Genomic DNA, 18,519 nt, shown 5'->3' on the forward strand with positions numbered 1-18,519 from the left:
CCATTGACTTCATGCCTTCATTCTCAAGGGCTATCATGGTGCAGAACAAGACTGCAATGGAGTCATGGATGCAGTCATAGCCAGAGATTGATCTGGAGACCCTCTACACGAGAGAATGTCAAGCTAGTCCTACTCCTGAGGTTATAGTGTGGGATGGCATAATGTATGATAGCCAGTCCCCTTTAGTCTGCATTCCAGGTAGTTTAAACAGCTTGAGGATACATTGATTTGGTCATGTAACCAGTAGTACAACTTTTTTTTTTTCCAAAGTGTCCCAGCAGCAGTTTTTCAACACAACAGTGCTAGGCCGCAGGTTGCTTGTGCTACTGTGTGCAGCCTGCGTGGACTAAATGCGCTACCATGGCTTGCAGCATCTCTGGACTTGTCTCCCATCTGGAACTTCATTGGTCTGCAACTGCAAAGAGCTGCCAACAGCGGATATTGATAAATTTACATATCCAAGTGCATTCAGCATGGAGAAACATTCCTCAGACAACCATTAATAGCCTCATTTATAGCATGCACAGGCTTGGGGCTCATACTTAAAGGGGTTTTACCACAAAGTTCATACCACAGCTCCTGAGCAGGGGCAGAAACAAGAGTATACAGACATTATAGCATGTGATCACAAATAATTCTGTGAGGTAAAACGTTTAAAAAAAAATATATATTTATAAACAAGTAGTAAATCAGCTGTGATCCCATGCTGTCCTGTCTGTATACTCTTTTGCTTCCTCCCTGACCAGGAGCTGTGGTATGATCAGACTATGCAGGGGCACATTGATAAGATTATCTCAGCACAGGAACATTTTATTTAAACACATCCGATTGTAGAAATTATTATTATTCCAATATGTACTTTTGTTCATTGAAAAACCCTATTAAATAATCAAGGTGCTTTATGAAAATATTTTTATTTTTTGATCATTTGTATATCATTAACATGTCTATCGATTTCCATAATTCCACGACTTTTCTCCTTTCTTCTGGTGTTGCAGTTTGTGTTGTGGCGTGTAAAAGATATTTGATCATGGCAACAGTATGAAAAGGTTAATCTCCTTGTTCTTTGTCGGTGTAGGTGAAATGAGTTGGTGGAGGGGGACTACACAAGAGTTAAAAAAAAAAAAAAAAAAAAAAGTGTAGCCTGTTAGTTCTGTTTCTCCATGAAACGTCTCCCAGTGACCCCAGCAATGTGATGCAAAAATGTTTGTTCTCACCCCAGCTGCATCTTCCAGGAATATAGGATAATGACACTCTACTTCAGGCATGAGAGGATGATCAGTTGTCCATTTAATCTCTCTTTGGTACCTGATCAGGATATTCAACTTTTGTCAGTAATTTTGTATGATCTGTGTATGCCCATATGAGTGGCATGTATGGTTTCTGCATATCAAGAACTTTATGTTGTGTCTCAGATTGTGCTTAGGTCAGCCTTTTAGCCAGAAATACAATTTTTTTTTTTGTTGTGAAAATTGCATGAAGGCGGCTATGGGTAATAAAACTTTGGGTAGCATTTCCAAAAAGGGCTATGTGTCTACTTTTAGAAAATAATATATATGGTGATGACTATAGCATAACTAACAAAAAAGCACACTGGCCGTGATCTTTAGCAAAATCCCATCCACTTTGCTGAAACTGTAATATGCTTTGTTTTTTTGCTCAGCGTAAAAAACGCACCAAATACTGATTGCGGGAATTTAGCCTAAGCTTCTTTTGTTAAAATCCCAGAGAATCCTTTTCAGCTAGGCCTCATCCTTAATGTGTTACCATGTTGTTTGTCTCTAATTGTTACTTCCCGTGGATTCCATAATACAATGATTCACACCAGAGGCGTAGCTCGGGTTTTGGTTCGGGGGGTGGGAGTGGGCCCCTTACCAGGTAAACCGGATTACAGCTATGGTGGCGCACCCAGATAGTGGATGTAGGAGAACCTCAGCAGATGATGGCACTGTTACTAAAAATAATCTCTAAACAGCACTGATATTACCGCCATATGGTGACATATATGTTCTGCAGGACTGGCATATATCAATATAAGAGATTACAGCACGGTTATATATTGTAACTTACAGCTGACGTTCTTTATGATTAAATTTCTCCCTTCTTTTCCATCTGGCCCAGACCGACACGACAAGTCCTCCATCCAGGACTCAGTCTCAGGTCTGCAGAGATGACAACAAAGACACATTTGACTCCTGACATTTCAGGCCCCATCCCCATCTATTCCCAACCTGCACAAACACCTCATCCTGCTGATACCCCAATACTGAGCTTCTGTTGCTGTATGTGTCCCTATTACTGCACCTGCTGTATGGTACTGTGCCCCCTCTAGATGGTAAAACAAACCTCTAGAATATAGTAATGGACTGTGCAAGTGCCCTAGAAAACAGTGCCCACATTGTGCCCCCTAGAAAGTAATAATGCCCTCTGTGTGACAGTCCTAATAACCTGAGTTCCCCTATAACGATAACTGCCCACTTAACATTAAAAAAAATGTCGAGTCCCCCCATGTACAGCTCCCCTATACACAGCATGATGTTCTCCTATACACAGTATAATGCCCCCACACAGTTTACTGACCCCTTGGTAGCCTCCAAACTGATGGCTCCAACACTGTATGATGGCCCCCACACTGCACAAAGACCCCACATTATCTCCCACACTGTATGATGGCCCCCACACTGTGCCAAGACCCCACATTATCTCCCACACTGTATGATGGCCCCCACACTGTGCAAAGACCCCACATTATCTCCCACACTGTATGATGGCCCCCACACTGTGCAAAGACCCCACATTATCTCCCACACTGTATGATGGCCCCCACATTATACAAAAACCCCACATTATCTCCCACACTGTATGATGGCCCCCACACTGTGCAAAGACCCCACATTATCTCCCACACTGTATGATGGCCCCCACACTGTGCAAAGACCTCACATTATCTCCCACACTGTATGATGGCCCCACATTATACAAAAACCCCACATTATCTCCCACACTGTATGATGGCCCCCACATTATACAAAAACCCCACATTATCTCCCACACTGTATGATGGCCCCCACACTGTGCAAAGACCCCACATTATCTCCCACACTGTATGACCCTAACTGTAATCCCCACACTGTATAAATAGCCTACATATAGTATAATGCACCAGATAGTCCTTCATATAGTATAATCCCCTCATAGGCAGAGTCCATAGCATAATCCTCCCCCCTCATAGGCAGTCTGTAGCATAACCCCCCCCCCCTCATAGGCAGTCTGTAGCATAATCCTCCCCCCTCATAGGCAGTCTGTAGCATAACCCCCCCCCCCCTCATAGGCAGTCTGTAGCATAATGCCCCCCCTCTCAGGCAGTCTGTAGCATAACCCCCCCCCCCTCATAGGCAGTCTGTAGCATAACCCCCCCCCCTCATAGGCAGTCTGTAGCATAACCCCCCCCCTCATAGGCAGTCTGTAGCATAACCCCCCCCTCATAGGCAGTCTGTAGCATAACCCCCCCCCCTCATAGGCAGTCTGTAGTATAACCCCCCCCTCATAGGCAGTCTGTAGCATAACCCCCCCCCCCTCATAGGCAGTCTGTAGCATACCCCCCCCCCCCCCCATAGGCAGTCTGTAGCATAATCCCCTCACAGGCAATCTGTAGTATAGTAGTATAATCTCCATCCCCCCCATAAGCATAGTATGTAGCAATATATGCCCCCCCCCCCCCAATAGGAAAAATAAATAAATAACACAGTACTCGCCTCTCCTCGTTCCTCCGGGGCTCCGGGCCGCACACATCTTAAGCACAGCAGGCCGGGCGCCAAGTGATGACGTCATTGGGGGGTAGCTGATGGGAGAGGGAGCGTTGCGCTCCTTCTCTCATCAGTTAACCTGCGGCGGTGATGGGCGGGGGAGCCCGATGCTGGCATCGGGCCCCTCCTGCTCAAGGGCAGCATATCGGCCGCCAGGCAGTGCAGGGACATCAAGTCTCCCTGCTCTGCCCAGAATGTAACTGTAAAGGCTTGCTGCACACGCTGATGGTTACAGTAGCGTAGCTCTGGGTGGCCCCCCGGTAGCTACTCTACTGATTCACACGTAGTCTGTTATATTATCGATGCCACAGAAGCAAAGCTGAGTGCATGGGGCATTTGTATGTTTTTACTTCTTTCAGTTGGTTTAGTGGTGTGTTTACAGTTAACCTGCACTATCTGCAAAGGTTGAATTTATGTACCGAGAGGTGGACAGTTTATGGGTTAGTCCATCTAAAATGGGTAGGATGCAAAGTGCTTGTAAAACAAAGCAACTTTGCAATTTACTTGTTATTAAAATTCCTCTCTGTTTTCAGAACATGTGCAGTGCTTACAAGCTTTATTAGAAAGAGCTTGTAAGCACTGAAGCTAGCCGAGATCGTTGTAGCACAACTGCACTCCTTCAATTTTGCAGAGGCAAAGCTGCTTCTGCTTGCAGTATCAGAGAGCGCACAGTTTAAGGCACCATCATAATGCTGCTTGTCCAAACAAGCAGTAGCACACCTCCTGCCCCCAGCAGGGGAGGGGATTGGGTGTGCTTCTCCTTTAGAGCGTGAAACAGCCACCAGAATGCTCTTGTGATAATTAGTGAGGCTGTGTTTGAAATATTGAACGTGATGGAGGAAAATAATATTTGTCTTTCCATTTTCAGGATGACATGACTGACTCCCTACGAGATTTCACTAACCTCCCCGAAGCTGCACCTCTGCTGACCATACTGGACATGTCTGCCCGAGCAAAGTATGTCATGGATGTGGAAGAGATAACACCAGATATTGTTCAGAATTTCGTCAACGACTTCCTAGCAGAAAAACTAAAACCAGAGCCAATTTAACAAGATCAGTATTCATGCCTTGCATAAAGAATTATTATTTAAGAACACAACTGCTTACCCTATTGCCATAAGGATTTTAACATAGTATCTCTCCAGAGACCGCCTTGTCAAGGTGCCTTTTGTGTCTTCGTTTTAAAAACTGATCCTCTACCAGAACTGTTTGTTGCCAAATGCCTCTTCTGAAAGCTCCACCACAGCGACATCATCACTTTGTGCTCCGGGCCTGGATTTGTATCTGCCACTTTAGTCATCCGCAGTAGACCCTAAACCTTTGTCATGGGGGACAGTTCCCTTTATTTAGTTTTGATATGGTAACTGGGTTTATAGTAAATGTATTTTATAGAATCGGATTTGTTACCTGTTCAGACTATAACGTTCACATTACTTTTTATTATGCATTCTCCCGTTTTGGTTGTTCACATGCAGTTTAGCACAGTTTCCTTAGCTTGATAGCTTTTTTTTTTTTGTATATTCTGGAGCCTTGGTATTGTGAACAGGGATTCACACTTCAGTATTCAGTGCTATTGTTCAGATGGTATTTGCAGTGCTGTGCACATGACTCATTGCCTGGCTTGTAGCCCTCCTACCAATTGATCACTTGCTTGCCATATTCCTCACTTGTGATATCACTTTGTACCAAGTGTTAACCTCTTTATGTAAATCCCAGGTGTTTGAACAGAACTGGAGATCTATAAAATCTCATACATTCATGCTCTTCTGCCCCAGACTGGCACTATTTATATCTTGCACTGAACAAGGTAGGCAAGTAAATGGAACTTGGTGAGTGGAATGGATTCTTACAAGTCTAGTCTGCTGTGGACACATAAGGTTGTGATGTGACACTACTAGAAGTGATGTGTCTGACTGCTCAACCAGTCCGATCTACATACCATATAGACTGATGATTCCAGGTATTGGTTATTGTGTTTCCTAGACAAACAGATAAAATGGTTTCAATAAAGTGATCCTATGTGTATTTATTTTCATGCATCTTTCTATTACAAATTTGCAGTTCCTGTATTGTTGACAATTACGTATATGTAATTCTAGAAAATGGGTGTCTGAAGTTGGAGGCACACCTACAATTGTCCTCTTTGTAGAAGTATAATTGAAAGGTCGAACATCAAAGCATATACTTGGAGATACATTAATTTGATACTGAAAAAAAAAAGATGTTAGGGCTCCTGAAGCTGTTAATAGTCTTGTGGGAATCTCGCAAACAAGGATTCTTCATCACTTCATTCTTTCTATATGGTTTACAAAAGCATAAAGAGGGTAAAGCTTATCCCAGACAAAATGGAATGTGAAAATTAAAAATCAACATTCGTAAAATAAGAAACAGATTTAGAAAAAAAAAAGTTTCACTTTGCGAAGTTTAAATATGAGAAACTAATAAAGGTGATATATTCCCTTTAACGTGGTCATACACATTCAATAGCTATTCAATGAATGCACATACATCTTACCAGCTATTACACGCGTCTCCCACATACACACGTGTTCAGAATGAGATGTGAGTAAGCTGCTGCCAGACACCTGTTGCTATATAGAATATCCCTAATCCTGTTCTTTTTCATCTGGCTTAGGCGAATTATCAAAAAAAAAAAAAAATGTAATGGTTGACCACCAACCTGAGTCTATGGGTTTATTTAGATGAGCGTAAAATACCTACATTTGCTAAAATCAGATGCCATACAGACCACTATTATGTATTAGAGCTGCTCATATAAGATTTTATTTCACACAGCATGGACTGGTCTCTTCCATTTTTCGGATGAGACTTGCCTATTCATTTTTTATTTTTTTTTAAATAAATGGATCCCTTTAGGAACATCCATATTGCAATTAATAACATAGGAAAGTGTATGCGGTCTTTTAAATTAGTTTCATTGCTGATGTATAAAAAGGAAGCCATATGGATGTAAAAAAAAATTGATATATGCATGGAATATAGATGGCTATATGCATTAAACTCAGGACTATTTTTCATATGTTCGTCTGAACCCAGCCTAATGTGAATGGCACCTTTAGGACCGATTCATACAATGGTATTTTACAGTCTATGTTAAGGCCACAATTTTTGCCCCAACCAGAGCTAATGATCACATAGGCATAACTTCATATATACAGTAACTGTTAGTTCAGGGCCGGAGGAAAGCATTCAAGTTGAGAATTGTAACTATAACATAGACTGTAAGATATGGCCACTATACAGCCTTGTAAATCAGGCCTCAAGGCTTTATAAAGGCGAATGTGTTCTAACTGTGTTTTTACAGATAGAACATGTATTCATTATACTCCTATTGAGCTATTCATATGTCCATGTTTTTTGTGGACCAGTAGTCTGCAAAATAAATTATGAACACTTGTCCGTTTTTGATGCATATAAGTCTATAGGACTGAGAGAAATCATTAACTACACACATTGCCATCCATGTGCTGTTTGTTTTTAAAGGGAATCTTTCACCAGGGTTTTTGATGTATAATCTGAGAGCAGCATGATGTAGGGACAGAGAACCTGTTTTCAGTGATGTGTCACTTACTGGTCTGCCTGCTGTCATTTTGTTTCTCTGCTGTAGAGCTAGTAGTTCTCTGAATGCTGAGCTCTGTATAACCCCACACCACTGATGCGCAGCTTTCTGACAATTTACAATCAGTGGTGGGGGCATGGTAGCACAGAGCAGGAGGAATACATGGCATGAGATAACTAGTCCTGTGGTAGTAATATCCTGCTGATAAAACATTTGTTTTGTTAAAACTGCAACAAGCAGCCCAGTAAGTGACACATTGCTGGATTGAGTCTGTCACTACATCATGCTGCTCTCAGATTACATAGCAAAAGCTAAACACTGATGAAAATCAAACGTTTTTTTTTGCATACCAGAATAATCACTAATGTCTAATTGATGCCTTAGGGTTCGTGTACACCAGCAGATTGTTTAACACTAGGACTACTGGACTCGTGACCCCGCCTAGAAGTACTGAAAGGAGTCATTTTGACTCCTTGCTTGTTTTCGTTTATTTTTAGAGTTTCATTTGTGGTTATTTATTAATAATTATATTTTTTGTAATGTATTATTATTGTGAGATCCAACAGTAATGCTTTTGATTGTTTTTTTTCTGCTTTTCTTATTTTTCTACAGAAAATAACAATAATTATAATAGACGTTTTTCAAACATTTTTTTTTATTCAAGTGCACACATATAAACAACAACTGAAGAACAAAAAGCAGAGAAAATGTAGGTGGAGGAGCATAAAAATGAAAATATGGCGCAGAATTCACCTTCTAAACATTTGGTGTTTCGCATTTTAGGCATTGCCTTTGATTTATGGCAGTACATTGCCCACACAAAGACTTACCACAAGTCTTACAATTTCCGACAGATCTATTTTTCTTGCACTTTTCTTTGATCTGGCAAAATTTTGTTTGAACCATCACTTCTGAGCATGTAGAAACTTGGGACGTGGAACCCTTTTCCCTATCTGTGACATAAGGACCACTCAACTCTCTCACAAGCGTTTGCAAAAATGCCTTGCGTGACATTTTTTGGTGGGTAATCTCCTTGAATATTATCCATGCATTTATACCCGCAAAGTCTAAGGCATTTTCAAATGCATGAACAGGCCATCTCCTTGTGCATGTTCGTGTGGTATATTTTCGTGCCATCTGATCCACTACATCTACTCCATATTTTGTTTCATTGTAAAACTTTACCGTTTCTGGAGTTTTTTTAGCGGAATCAGACGCAACAACAACATCTGGATGGACGGAACTCAAAATGACAACATTTTTGTTGGGCTTTCCTTGATATACTGTAAGTGTAAAATTGTCTTCATTTCTAAACACTTTAGTGTTGTACAATTCCTCTTTCATGGATTTTATTTCTTTAGGCACTTCTCGCCTTATCTTGTTCAGTGTTCCCACGATGGTTGTTCCTTTGCTTTTTAGCTGTTTAGCTAATTTTACTGAAGTAAAATAATTATCGGTTGTAACATTGCGACCTTTTTTCAAAAACGGGTCCAATAACTTCATTACCACATGGTCCGCTAAACGGTCCTCAGCACGGCGTGTGTCATCTTTGCCTAGATAAGGGAAGCCATTTGCCAGATATTTGCTCCTCTTATCAACAGCTAGCCAATATTTGTGGCCATATTTATCTGGTTTGGAAGGCATGTACTGCGTGAATGGACTTTTGCTTGGGAAAAGTTGCTCATCCACCGTTATGTATGGGCCAGGTTTGTAACACGCAATACAATTTTCAATAAACCTGTCCCACACAGTAGAAAATAGAGCAAACTTGTCCGTTTGCAGTCTCTCCGATCGAGTAGATTTCTCATCAAATCTGAGAAACCTCATAATTTCAACAAAGCGGTCCCTAGACATTGTCGCTTTGCAAAACGGTATTCCCCAGTCATTACACCAAATACTGCTAATCGAGTGACGGTTCGTGCCAGATATTCCACAAGCATAGAATATCGCAATGAATGCATCTAGCTCCTCATCAGATAGAGTAAACTGTAAATTATTGTTCCTGCATGCTTCTGCAAGCGTACAGTTCTTTATATGTGTCAATATATATGAATCAAAAAATAAACGCCATGCGCTCAAAGGACTATCGATAATGATATTTCTTCTGGCGTATCCTGTAGGGCCAGGTGCTTCTCGAAGAATATTTTGGCTGTCACGCCTACCAGGCAAGTGTTCTCCAATTTGAACAGGTTTCCATTGAATACCATCCGCTGAAACTAGTATTCCTTCAGATTCGCCTTCTCTGGTGTTTATTGTTGCATTACCTTCGCCGCCATCGTTATCTGTTGTTCTTTCATTTCTGGGACGTTTTGCTGATTTTTTCTGTCCACGACCAGGAGGATGGTCACGAGGCAACATAACTGCATGAGCCCGATCCCCAGTTGATGTGCTTGGAATATCTGTAAAAAAGTTGATGAATATTTAGAATTTTTGTTTTGTAAGGGTCCGTGCACACTGGCTGGATTAGCGGCGGAATATCCGACCGGATATTCTCACCACAATCCGGCCCGTACCTGCCCGCTCAGGTACAGAGCGGAGTTTCATACCTGAAGCTCCGCTCCGAACCCCGGGCTGGAGCCGCTGTCTGGGACGGAGCCGTGCTCGCGCGTAAGCAAGCGCTGCTCTGTCCCTGACAGCGGCTCCAGCCCGGGGTTCGGAGCGGAGCTTCAGGCATGAGCGGGCAGGTACGGCCTGTATTGCGGCAAGAATATCCAGATGGCTATTCAGCCAGAATTCTGCTAGTGTGCACAGGCCCTAACTCAGTGTGTGGAAGAACAAATAAATACACATAACTACTTACCTTCTGGATTTGTTCCTTCTGAGTCTTCAGATTCACTTGATATGTTCTGAGGAATGAAATCTTCATCACTGTCAGAATCAAATACATGTTCCTGCAATTCGGATTCCGATTCATCCTCCGGTATGGATTGCAAAGTAGCCAGAATATCCTGAGGCTTTATCAAACGTCTTCTCTCCATATTCCTCACAAATTCCATAATTCTATATAGTTCCCTGCTGAAAAATAGAAATGAAATGAAAACTAAAAGAAATAATAACTGTTCTGCCACCTTCAAAAGTAGGTGGGCTGAATCAGTTGACAGACAGCTAAACTATTTCATAACAATTCATACCTGTATGAGTCTTCAGAGCTCGTATGTCTGCGTCTGTTCTCTTTGTCTCTTCAGCTGAACTGAAAGTAAAGTTACTATCCAGAATACTGTCTCCTGCTAGGACCTTAGAAAAACACCACCCTTCATTAGCATAAGATAAGAGCCTAGAGTAAACAAGCTATTTTGTTCAGCATTACACAGTAATACAAGCAGGTAAAACACAAGGAAAATGTGAAAAGTTGACATGTAAATTGAACTACATCTATATGAACATCAGGGTAAATAAGACAGAGTGAAAAAATTATGCACAAAACTTTATAGCAACATTTAGTGACAAAAGGACCTCAAAATATAGTAGGGAGTCAAAATGACTCCCTTCAGTAGTTCTTGGTAAATTTTGAAAAAAACACGCAAATTTTTCACCAAAATTATTTATTCTCACTAAATCTTTTTTCACATCATATTTGAGGAAAAGTCACCGAGTTTCAAGCCGGAATTCTGAAAAATGTAGTCACAGAAGAGAAATAAAAAACGAAAGGAGTCAAAATGACTCCATCAGTAGTTCTAGTGTTAAATGATGAACAATGCGATGATAACTTCTGACTAGCAAACCATGTCAGAAAAGTGTTTTTGAAGGACGACAATCGTGAATGAAATGGTTGAATAGCAATCGTTACATTTTAACATCCAGATAATGTGAAGTGTGGGGATCTTCAGGCTTCAAATCCCCTACATCAGGGCTGGGCAATTAATTTTTTCCAAGGGGAGAGCAAGAAATACTGTGACTATTGTGGACTGAAGCAACCAAACTTAATTCTGCTCATCATTATTAATAATAGTTTTTATTTATATAGCGCCAACATATTCCGCAGCACTTTACAATTAAGCGGGGACATGTGCAGACAATAAATGCAATACAAGGTAAGACAGTTTAATCAGTTACATTAGGAGTAAGGTCCCTGCTCGCTGCTTACAATCTACAAATTTATTGTTTTATATTAAATTTTTGTCACTTAATTCATTAGAATTAGGTCTGTTGACTAGTTATTACTGCTAATATGTGTTGCAACAGGGTTTATTATAACCTGTACTCTTAACTGTAGCAGCAAATCTAAACCGTATAATTTACTGCTTTTTATAAAGTTTATATACAGCAGTAAATCATACTGCTCCTGTTCTTCGGCTCTTGTATTTTGATCAACAGACGCATAAGCTCAATAATGGAAGAGGGAGCTGATGGCTTTCTGTTTCATCATTGTATTTGTTACACGCACGCTGCTAGGTTCAGATGGGGGCGAGACAGGTTACATGAATTCTATGGAATCCTGGGGGAACCGTTACTCAGGGCGACCATAGACCATGTGCTGCAGCTTCTCTCAGGCACACAGGGGTATTGACCCTCAGGCACAGACACGTAAGTTGTTTCACTTGCTGACCAGACACACTTGACAAGAGTCCTCATAAACGGTAGAACAGTAGCATTTAATAAGAAGCCGCACAGCCAGTGCAAGTTAAATCTTATGAGCAACAGGCACCAGTAACAAACAGTACAGTTGCCTTTGCAGCACAGCAGTTCACAGTCTTCCCAGTAGTACAGGACAGCCCAGTTCTAATGCAAAGGCACATTAATGAACGCCGCATTCTTTACAGCACAGTGAGATGGAGGAGGGGGGGGGAGAGTTTGCTGAGGGAGATGATCCCTGTGACACCATTTCTTCAAGTCCTTCTCTTTCTGCCTGACAATACTCTGCACTGATAGTTCAGGAACTCTACCTGAACTGTGCTTAGCTTCACTCCTGACTTGAATCCTTTTCACTTGCAGGGGTGCTTCTGTGAGATATAGAACACACAGACTACCTTTCTCTTTGGCTCCAGCCAGACAGTAAACAACTTCCCCACAATCCCCCTGGGGCTATGCTAAAAACACTCCCCTTCTCCTGTGACTGTGTTAACCCCTCTAGTTGCTGGATGCTGCTGGAGCACAACACTTCCTGTCTCATGTGCTTGTGTTACTTCTGCATGTCACACTCTTCCCTCCTTTTTGAATGTCGTCCTCGACATTTGTCTTGATTGGTCAAAGTTGGATAACTTTATATACAAATTGGCATTGTTAAATTGGTATAACATTCGTAAACATTGATAACCTATTCTTACAACCTTTTTCTCGTAGGATGCCTGTAAGAAATAAACAATTAACACCATTAAAACAAACAGCATCTCTTCAGCTGGAGCTTTTTGTACATCTTCAACCAGCTCTCTATCTATGCTTTAACAGTTCTTTGTTTCTTCAAAGTTTTTTCTACGGAAAATCAAAGCATGAAAACAAATCTTTCCACCAGGCAACATCTTCCATACTGCCTCTCGGTGGTGAATACCACTCAAGTGGGCTTACCTGGTCCACAGGCAGAGATAACGGTTTCCAGTCAACAGTCCTTGGTGAACAGAGTCCAGTGCCAAGTGTCTCATACATCAGCATCACGGGCCTCCTAACTTATCAAGTCGACATCCTTCTGGTGGGTTGTTCCTCAAATAGCACGGGTTCTTCGGTCACAGGAGTTTCTTCCATTTCCGAACGTACTCCGGATACGTTCTGTAAGTCTCTGACACTGGAATATCGAACATGATGTCGATTGGCAGTCTTGGCGATCGTCCATACAATAGGAAAAAGGGTGAGTAACCCGTTGCATTGCTCTTTGTACAGTTATAAGCATGTACCACTTTTGACAGAGAACTCTACCAGTCTTTCTTCTCATCAGCTGTTAAAGTGTGCAACATCGACAATAATGTCCGGTTAAAACGTTCCACTTGTCCATTACCCTCTGGGTGATAGGGCGTTGTGTGGGATCTCTGAATTCTACAGTACTTTCCTAGCTTGGCAAAGAGCTGGTTTTCAAATTCTCTTCCTTGGTTGTGGTGTAACCTCATAGGGAACCCAAACCTCAAAGCAAAATCATTGAAGATCTTCTCTGCTGCTGTTCGACCCGATTTATTGGTGGTGGCATATGCTTGAGCAAATCAAGTGAAATGGTCTATCACCACCAAGCTGTATTCGTAACCACCCTTGCACGTCTCGAGATGTAGAAAGTCTATTGAGACCATCTCAAACGGATACGTTGTTTGGATGTTGCCCGTAGGTGCCCGGGTTGATGTGTTGGGACGTTTATCTTTCAGACGCCCACACTCCCTGGTCACGTACCTCTCAATATCTCTGAGTATGTACGCCAGAAGAAACGTTCACGGATCAAATTTGTTGTCCTTTCCACTCCCAGGTGTTCCATGTTTTCATGGAGTTCTTTGAAAACCAACCTACAGAATACTCTGGGTAGTACCAACTGCCGGTTTTGTACTCCTTTACGATACAGGATACCCTCTTCATTGAGGTAGAGCTTCGTCCATTCTTTAATTAAAACAGATACTGCTGGTGACTTTATCTCTCTCCCGTTTACTTGGAAACCGATTTTGGTCCACATGAAGTAGTATTCTACCAATTATCTGATCTTCCCGTTGTGCTCTACTGATTTTCCATTTTGGTAGTTGTTGAATAGACTGGGTGATCTTGTTCTCTCGCTTTTATAATGGTTTCCACCGTCAACGGACACCACAATGGTGTGTCTTCCTCTTGATAAGCTTGTACTGCTTGGGTAGTGCTCTCAATGGCTTCTAGACTGACTTCCTCTGAGCATTCTTGCATGAATTCCTCAGGCTTTAGTGGCATTCTCGACAATCCATCAGCATCCGCATTGCATTTTCCTGGCCTATACTTTATGCTGAAATCTAAGTCAGCTAGTTCAGCGACCCATCTCTGACCCGTTGCATTCAGTTTGGCTGTAATTTTGGACATAGGTCAAAGGGTTGTTGTCAGTGTATATCTCAATCTCTTTGTAGTAGAGATAATCTCTAAATCGTTCACAAATAGCCCATTCTAATGCCAGGAACTCCAGTTTTCCAGAATGTAGATGGTATTTCTTCTCTGCGTCTGTCAACGTTCTAGAACCGTAACAGATGACTCTCATTTTTCCATCTTGATGCTGATGCAGGGCAGCTCCCAGTCCAACTTGAGAAGCGTCACAATGAAGAACAAATGGTAAATTGTTCTTCCAATACCTCCTGGTGGTCTGCTGCCCAGAGAATGGGTTGTTGGGACAAAACGGCGTTGTTTCTTTTAAGCCCGGTCCTACCAGCGTTCTTCTTTTTTCTCCATGGGTGTTGTTGTCTCTGTCATCCCCCCCCCAAGAGGAGGTAATGGGTCAGCAATCCTGGAGAAGTTCCAAACGTAAGTACAATAGTAAGAGAGGAATTCTAATATCTGCCTCAACTCCCCGATTGTAGAGGGACGCTTGTCTTTTAAGGCCAGTATCGGAGAGATTTCTGCTGCGTCCATGGTATATCCTTCTCCGGACACAATTTTCCCTAGAAATCGGACTTGTCTTTTGTACAGTTCACACTTCTTTGGGGTCAACTTAACTCCGTGTTGTTGATACCGTTGTAATACGGTCCTCACGTGTTCAGCATGCTTCCAGAAGGTTTTGCTGTGTACCACATTCTCATCCAAGTACGGCTGGCAGATATCATCCCTCAATCCTTCTAAACATGTCTCCATGAGCCCAAACGGTATGCGGATCCACTCCTATAATCCCCACGGTGTGATGAATGCTGTCAAGGGTCTAGTGGACTCTACGACAAACCCTTGGTGGTATGCCTTACCCTGATCGAGGACAGAGAACCAGGTTCTTCCTGATATGCTGGATAGCCTATCTTGGATCTTTGGTATTGGGTGTCGAACAGGTACTGACTTTCGGTTTAGTTCCCGGTAATCACAACAGAGTCTTAACGTACCGTCTGTCTTCCTAACACAGACAATAGGAGAGGAATAAGACGACTTCGACTTTTGGACCCAACCTCTGTTGATGAGATCTTGTAAATATTTTTTCACTTCACGATGTAATGGTTTTGGCACAGACATGTAACTCTGGTTAATGGGGTCGTCTCTTTCAAATTGATTTTCAAATGCAATGACTGGATACAGCCTATATAAGTCGTCTTTGGAGAATGCATGACACTCTTCTCTCAGCATCTGTTTTTGCTACCGCTAGATCTTGAGCACACAAGTGTTCCAGGGGTACTAGGGGATCCCAGGACCCCAAGGTGGGTTGTACAATTTCCTCCCCTGGGCAACTCCTGTTCCTTGGTGGGGAGACTGAATTCACTGTAGACTCCTGGGCTGGTCTCACACTGGCTGGATATACCATTTTAACGGTTTTGATGTGACCTAACACAGTCTTTGGATCCAGTCTAATTTGGTGTCTTGTATTCATCAACGGTACTGTCACTCGAGCAAACCCACCAGTAGGAATTGTAAGCACAGTCTCGCCTTGAATTAGGCCTTCCGGAAGTTCTGAGGAGTCATTTGGCATGAACAGTCTTTTCTGGACTTTTCTTCCCGGTTCTACCCGGAATCCACACCTCACCCCCACCATTTGGTTTGCAGGGATGATGGTTGGGCGCAAGGCTACCTTGACTTCTTTTAGGTCCATTGTATTCTATGCTTTCTTTACGTTGCGTATGGCGAGCGATGTGGCGATTGCATCCACCACCAACGACCCTGCCTTGTGTTTTGTGATGACCTAACTGATTACATTATAACCCAGGATAGGATCCTCTGCCACGTTCTGATCACTGGTCATGAGAAAAGATACCAAAAGCTTGACGGTGTTGCTGTTCTTCATGGCCCTGAGTTGGAAAGTCACTTCCACCCAGCCTATGAAAGGAATTTCAGTCTGGTTGACGGCTTTGCCGTGGAGTTCCACTGGCCCCAAGGCTTCTTTTAGTGACCGAAGGCAAGTGTGTGTCAGGTAGCGAGTTCTCCATTCCAGGCTCACTTGGGCTCCTGTGTCACACAGTGCTTTTACTAGGAGTCCATCTAGCTGTCACTGTATAAAGCACCTTTCACTGATTAGGCTGATGAGGTTAACTTTACTGACTAAGGAATCCTCCTCCCAGGAGTACATTGATTGACCTCAGCACTGGGCATTAAGTAACTGATGCCCCTGTCTCCCTTTCTGCTGTTGTAGACTGGAACACACTTGGGGATAGTACTGCCGCAGATGTTTTACCTCATGCGCCGTTCTGGGGTTTGGTGAGATTTGGATTTGCTTCTGGGGTCTCCTCCGTGTCGCGGTTACCAGTCGCCCTGCACTGGTATCCTCCTGTCTTTTAACCCAAACTGTCGTGACCATTGACATTCCTTGGCATAATGTCCTTCCTCACCACATCTTAGACAGTGAATACACACCGTACACTGATTTGATGAACGACATGTTTCACAAGCCGGGTATTTGTCACGCCAGGTGTGAGTGCAACACAGAGGGGAAAGGGAGAAGAGGTGACCTCCTAATCTGGACTAGCGTCATCCTGTCTCCCCCCCATAGCGTCCCTATACAGCCTCCGCAGCTGTCGCCGATCACGTACCTCGCCATACTATCCCTGGCATAATGCTATAGCTGGGGGTGGAAGGAGATGAGCACTAGTCAACCTCAGCTAGCACTCTAAAGACAAAAGGGGAAGACATGTGAACAATAACTCAGCTTTACAAAAACTCCAACAGGGCACAAGGCCTCAAGACTCCAGAGAGGATGTGATGCTGCTTCAGCCAATAATAATAATAATCTTTATTTTTATATAGCGCTAACATATTCCGCAGCGCTTTACATACATTATCATCGCTGTCCCCATCAGGGCTCACAATCTAGATTCCCTATCAGTATGTCTTTGGAGTGTGGGAGGAAACCGGAGAACCCGGAGGAAACCCACGCAAACACGGGGAGAACATACAAACTCCTTGCAGATGTTGTCCTTGGTGGGATTTGAACCCAGGACCCCAGCGCTGCAAGGCTGCAGTGCTAACCACTGCACCACAGTGCCGCCCAGCCAAGTTCCAAGTAGAAATGAGTATAACCGGCGACGCCCACATAGACACACCAGGTATATATACACCCAGCCTAAAGGGCGGTAGTAACTGGGTTCTAAACACAGCCTCCTATCTAGGCAGCTGTCTGCATTGCCAAACGTGGAGATCTCCTGCAAACCACTGCACGGCAACTGTCTCACCTCTGACACACCCGTGACGGTTCCCCCCCCCTCTACGAGTGGCCTCCCGACACACAGGAACGGGTTTCTCAGGAAAAGAGGTGTGAAAAGAGCGAACCAATCTGGGAGCGTTCACCTCTGACGCTGAAATCCACGTTCTCTCCTCTGGACCATATCCTTTCCAGTGCATCAAGTATTGCAGATAACGACGTTGGAGACGAGTATCTACTGTCCTTGAAATCTCTAACTCCAAATTACCATCAACCATTACTGGGGGCGGTGGTAGAGGTGAGGGCTCAAGAGGTTCTACTTACCTTTTGAGTAAGCACCTGTGGAACACATTGTGAACCTTAAGGGCCCGAGGAAGTTCAAGACGAAACACTGCTTGGTTAATGACCGGTAATTTTGTAGGGACCAATAAACTTAGGTCCCAACTTCCAAGAAGGAACTTTCAATCTTTTATTCTTGGTAGACAACCACACAAAGTTATTCACATTCAGGTCTGGACCTGTTAAGCGGTTTCTGTCAGCCATACGTTTATACTTGTCACCCATGGTCTTCAAATTACACAGAACATCCTGCCACACTGAGGAGAGTGACGAAGCAAACCTCTCTGACTCCAAACCAAGACCTCTTCTGGAACTTCTGAAGCTCCTCCCCCACTGAAAGTACCAAACTGTGGATGATAACCGTATGCACCGAAAAACGGTGACCTGCCAGTGGATTTTTGACTATGATTATTGGTGGCAAATTCTGCCAGCGGTAAGTAGGATGCCCAATCCTCCTGATTTTCGGAGATTAATCACCTGAGGTATGTCTCCAAGTTCTGATTGACTCGCTCGGTCTGACCATTCGACTGAGGGTGGAAGGCAGAGGAAAAGGACAGCTGCACCCCCAGTCGACAACAGAATGCCTTCCAGAACTTGGAAACAAAC

At 43.1% G+C, this 18,519-nt stretch overlaps 1 protein-coding gene across 2 annotated transcripts in view; it reads left to right on the forward strand.

The window, feature by feature from the left end:
• Positions 1–5,833, forward strand: part of NXN (nucleoredoxin) — a 212,174-nt gene extending 206,341 nt beyond the window's left edge. For both annotated transcript variants that reach the window (XM_073664932.1, XM_073664927.1), the window contains exon 8: positions 4,675–5,833. In XM_073664932.1, coding sequence (XP_073521033.1) covers positions 4,675–4,857 — 183 coding nt within the window. In that variant the 3' untranslated portion in view covers positions 4,858–5,833. The remainder of the gene's footprint in view (positions 1–4,674) is intronic.
• The last annotated feature ends 12,686 nt before the right edge of the window (positions 5,834–18,519 follow it).

This window comes from Phyllobates terribilis, unplaced genomic scaffold (assembly GCF_046119375.1).
Source record: "Phyllobates terribilis strain yellow unplaced genomic scaffold, ASM4611937v1 Scaffold_2__4_contigs__length_985480577, whole genome shotgun sequence".
In the NCBI taxonomy this organism is placed as follows: Eukaryota; Metazoa; Chordata; class Amphibia; order Anura; family Dendrobatidae; genus Phyllobates; species Phyllobates terribilis.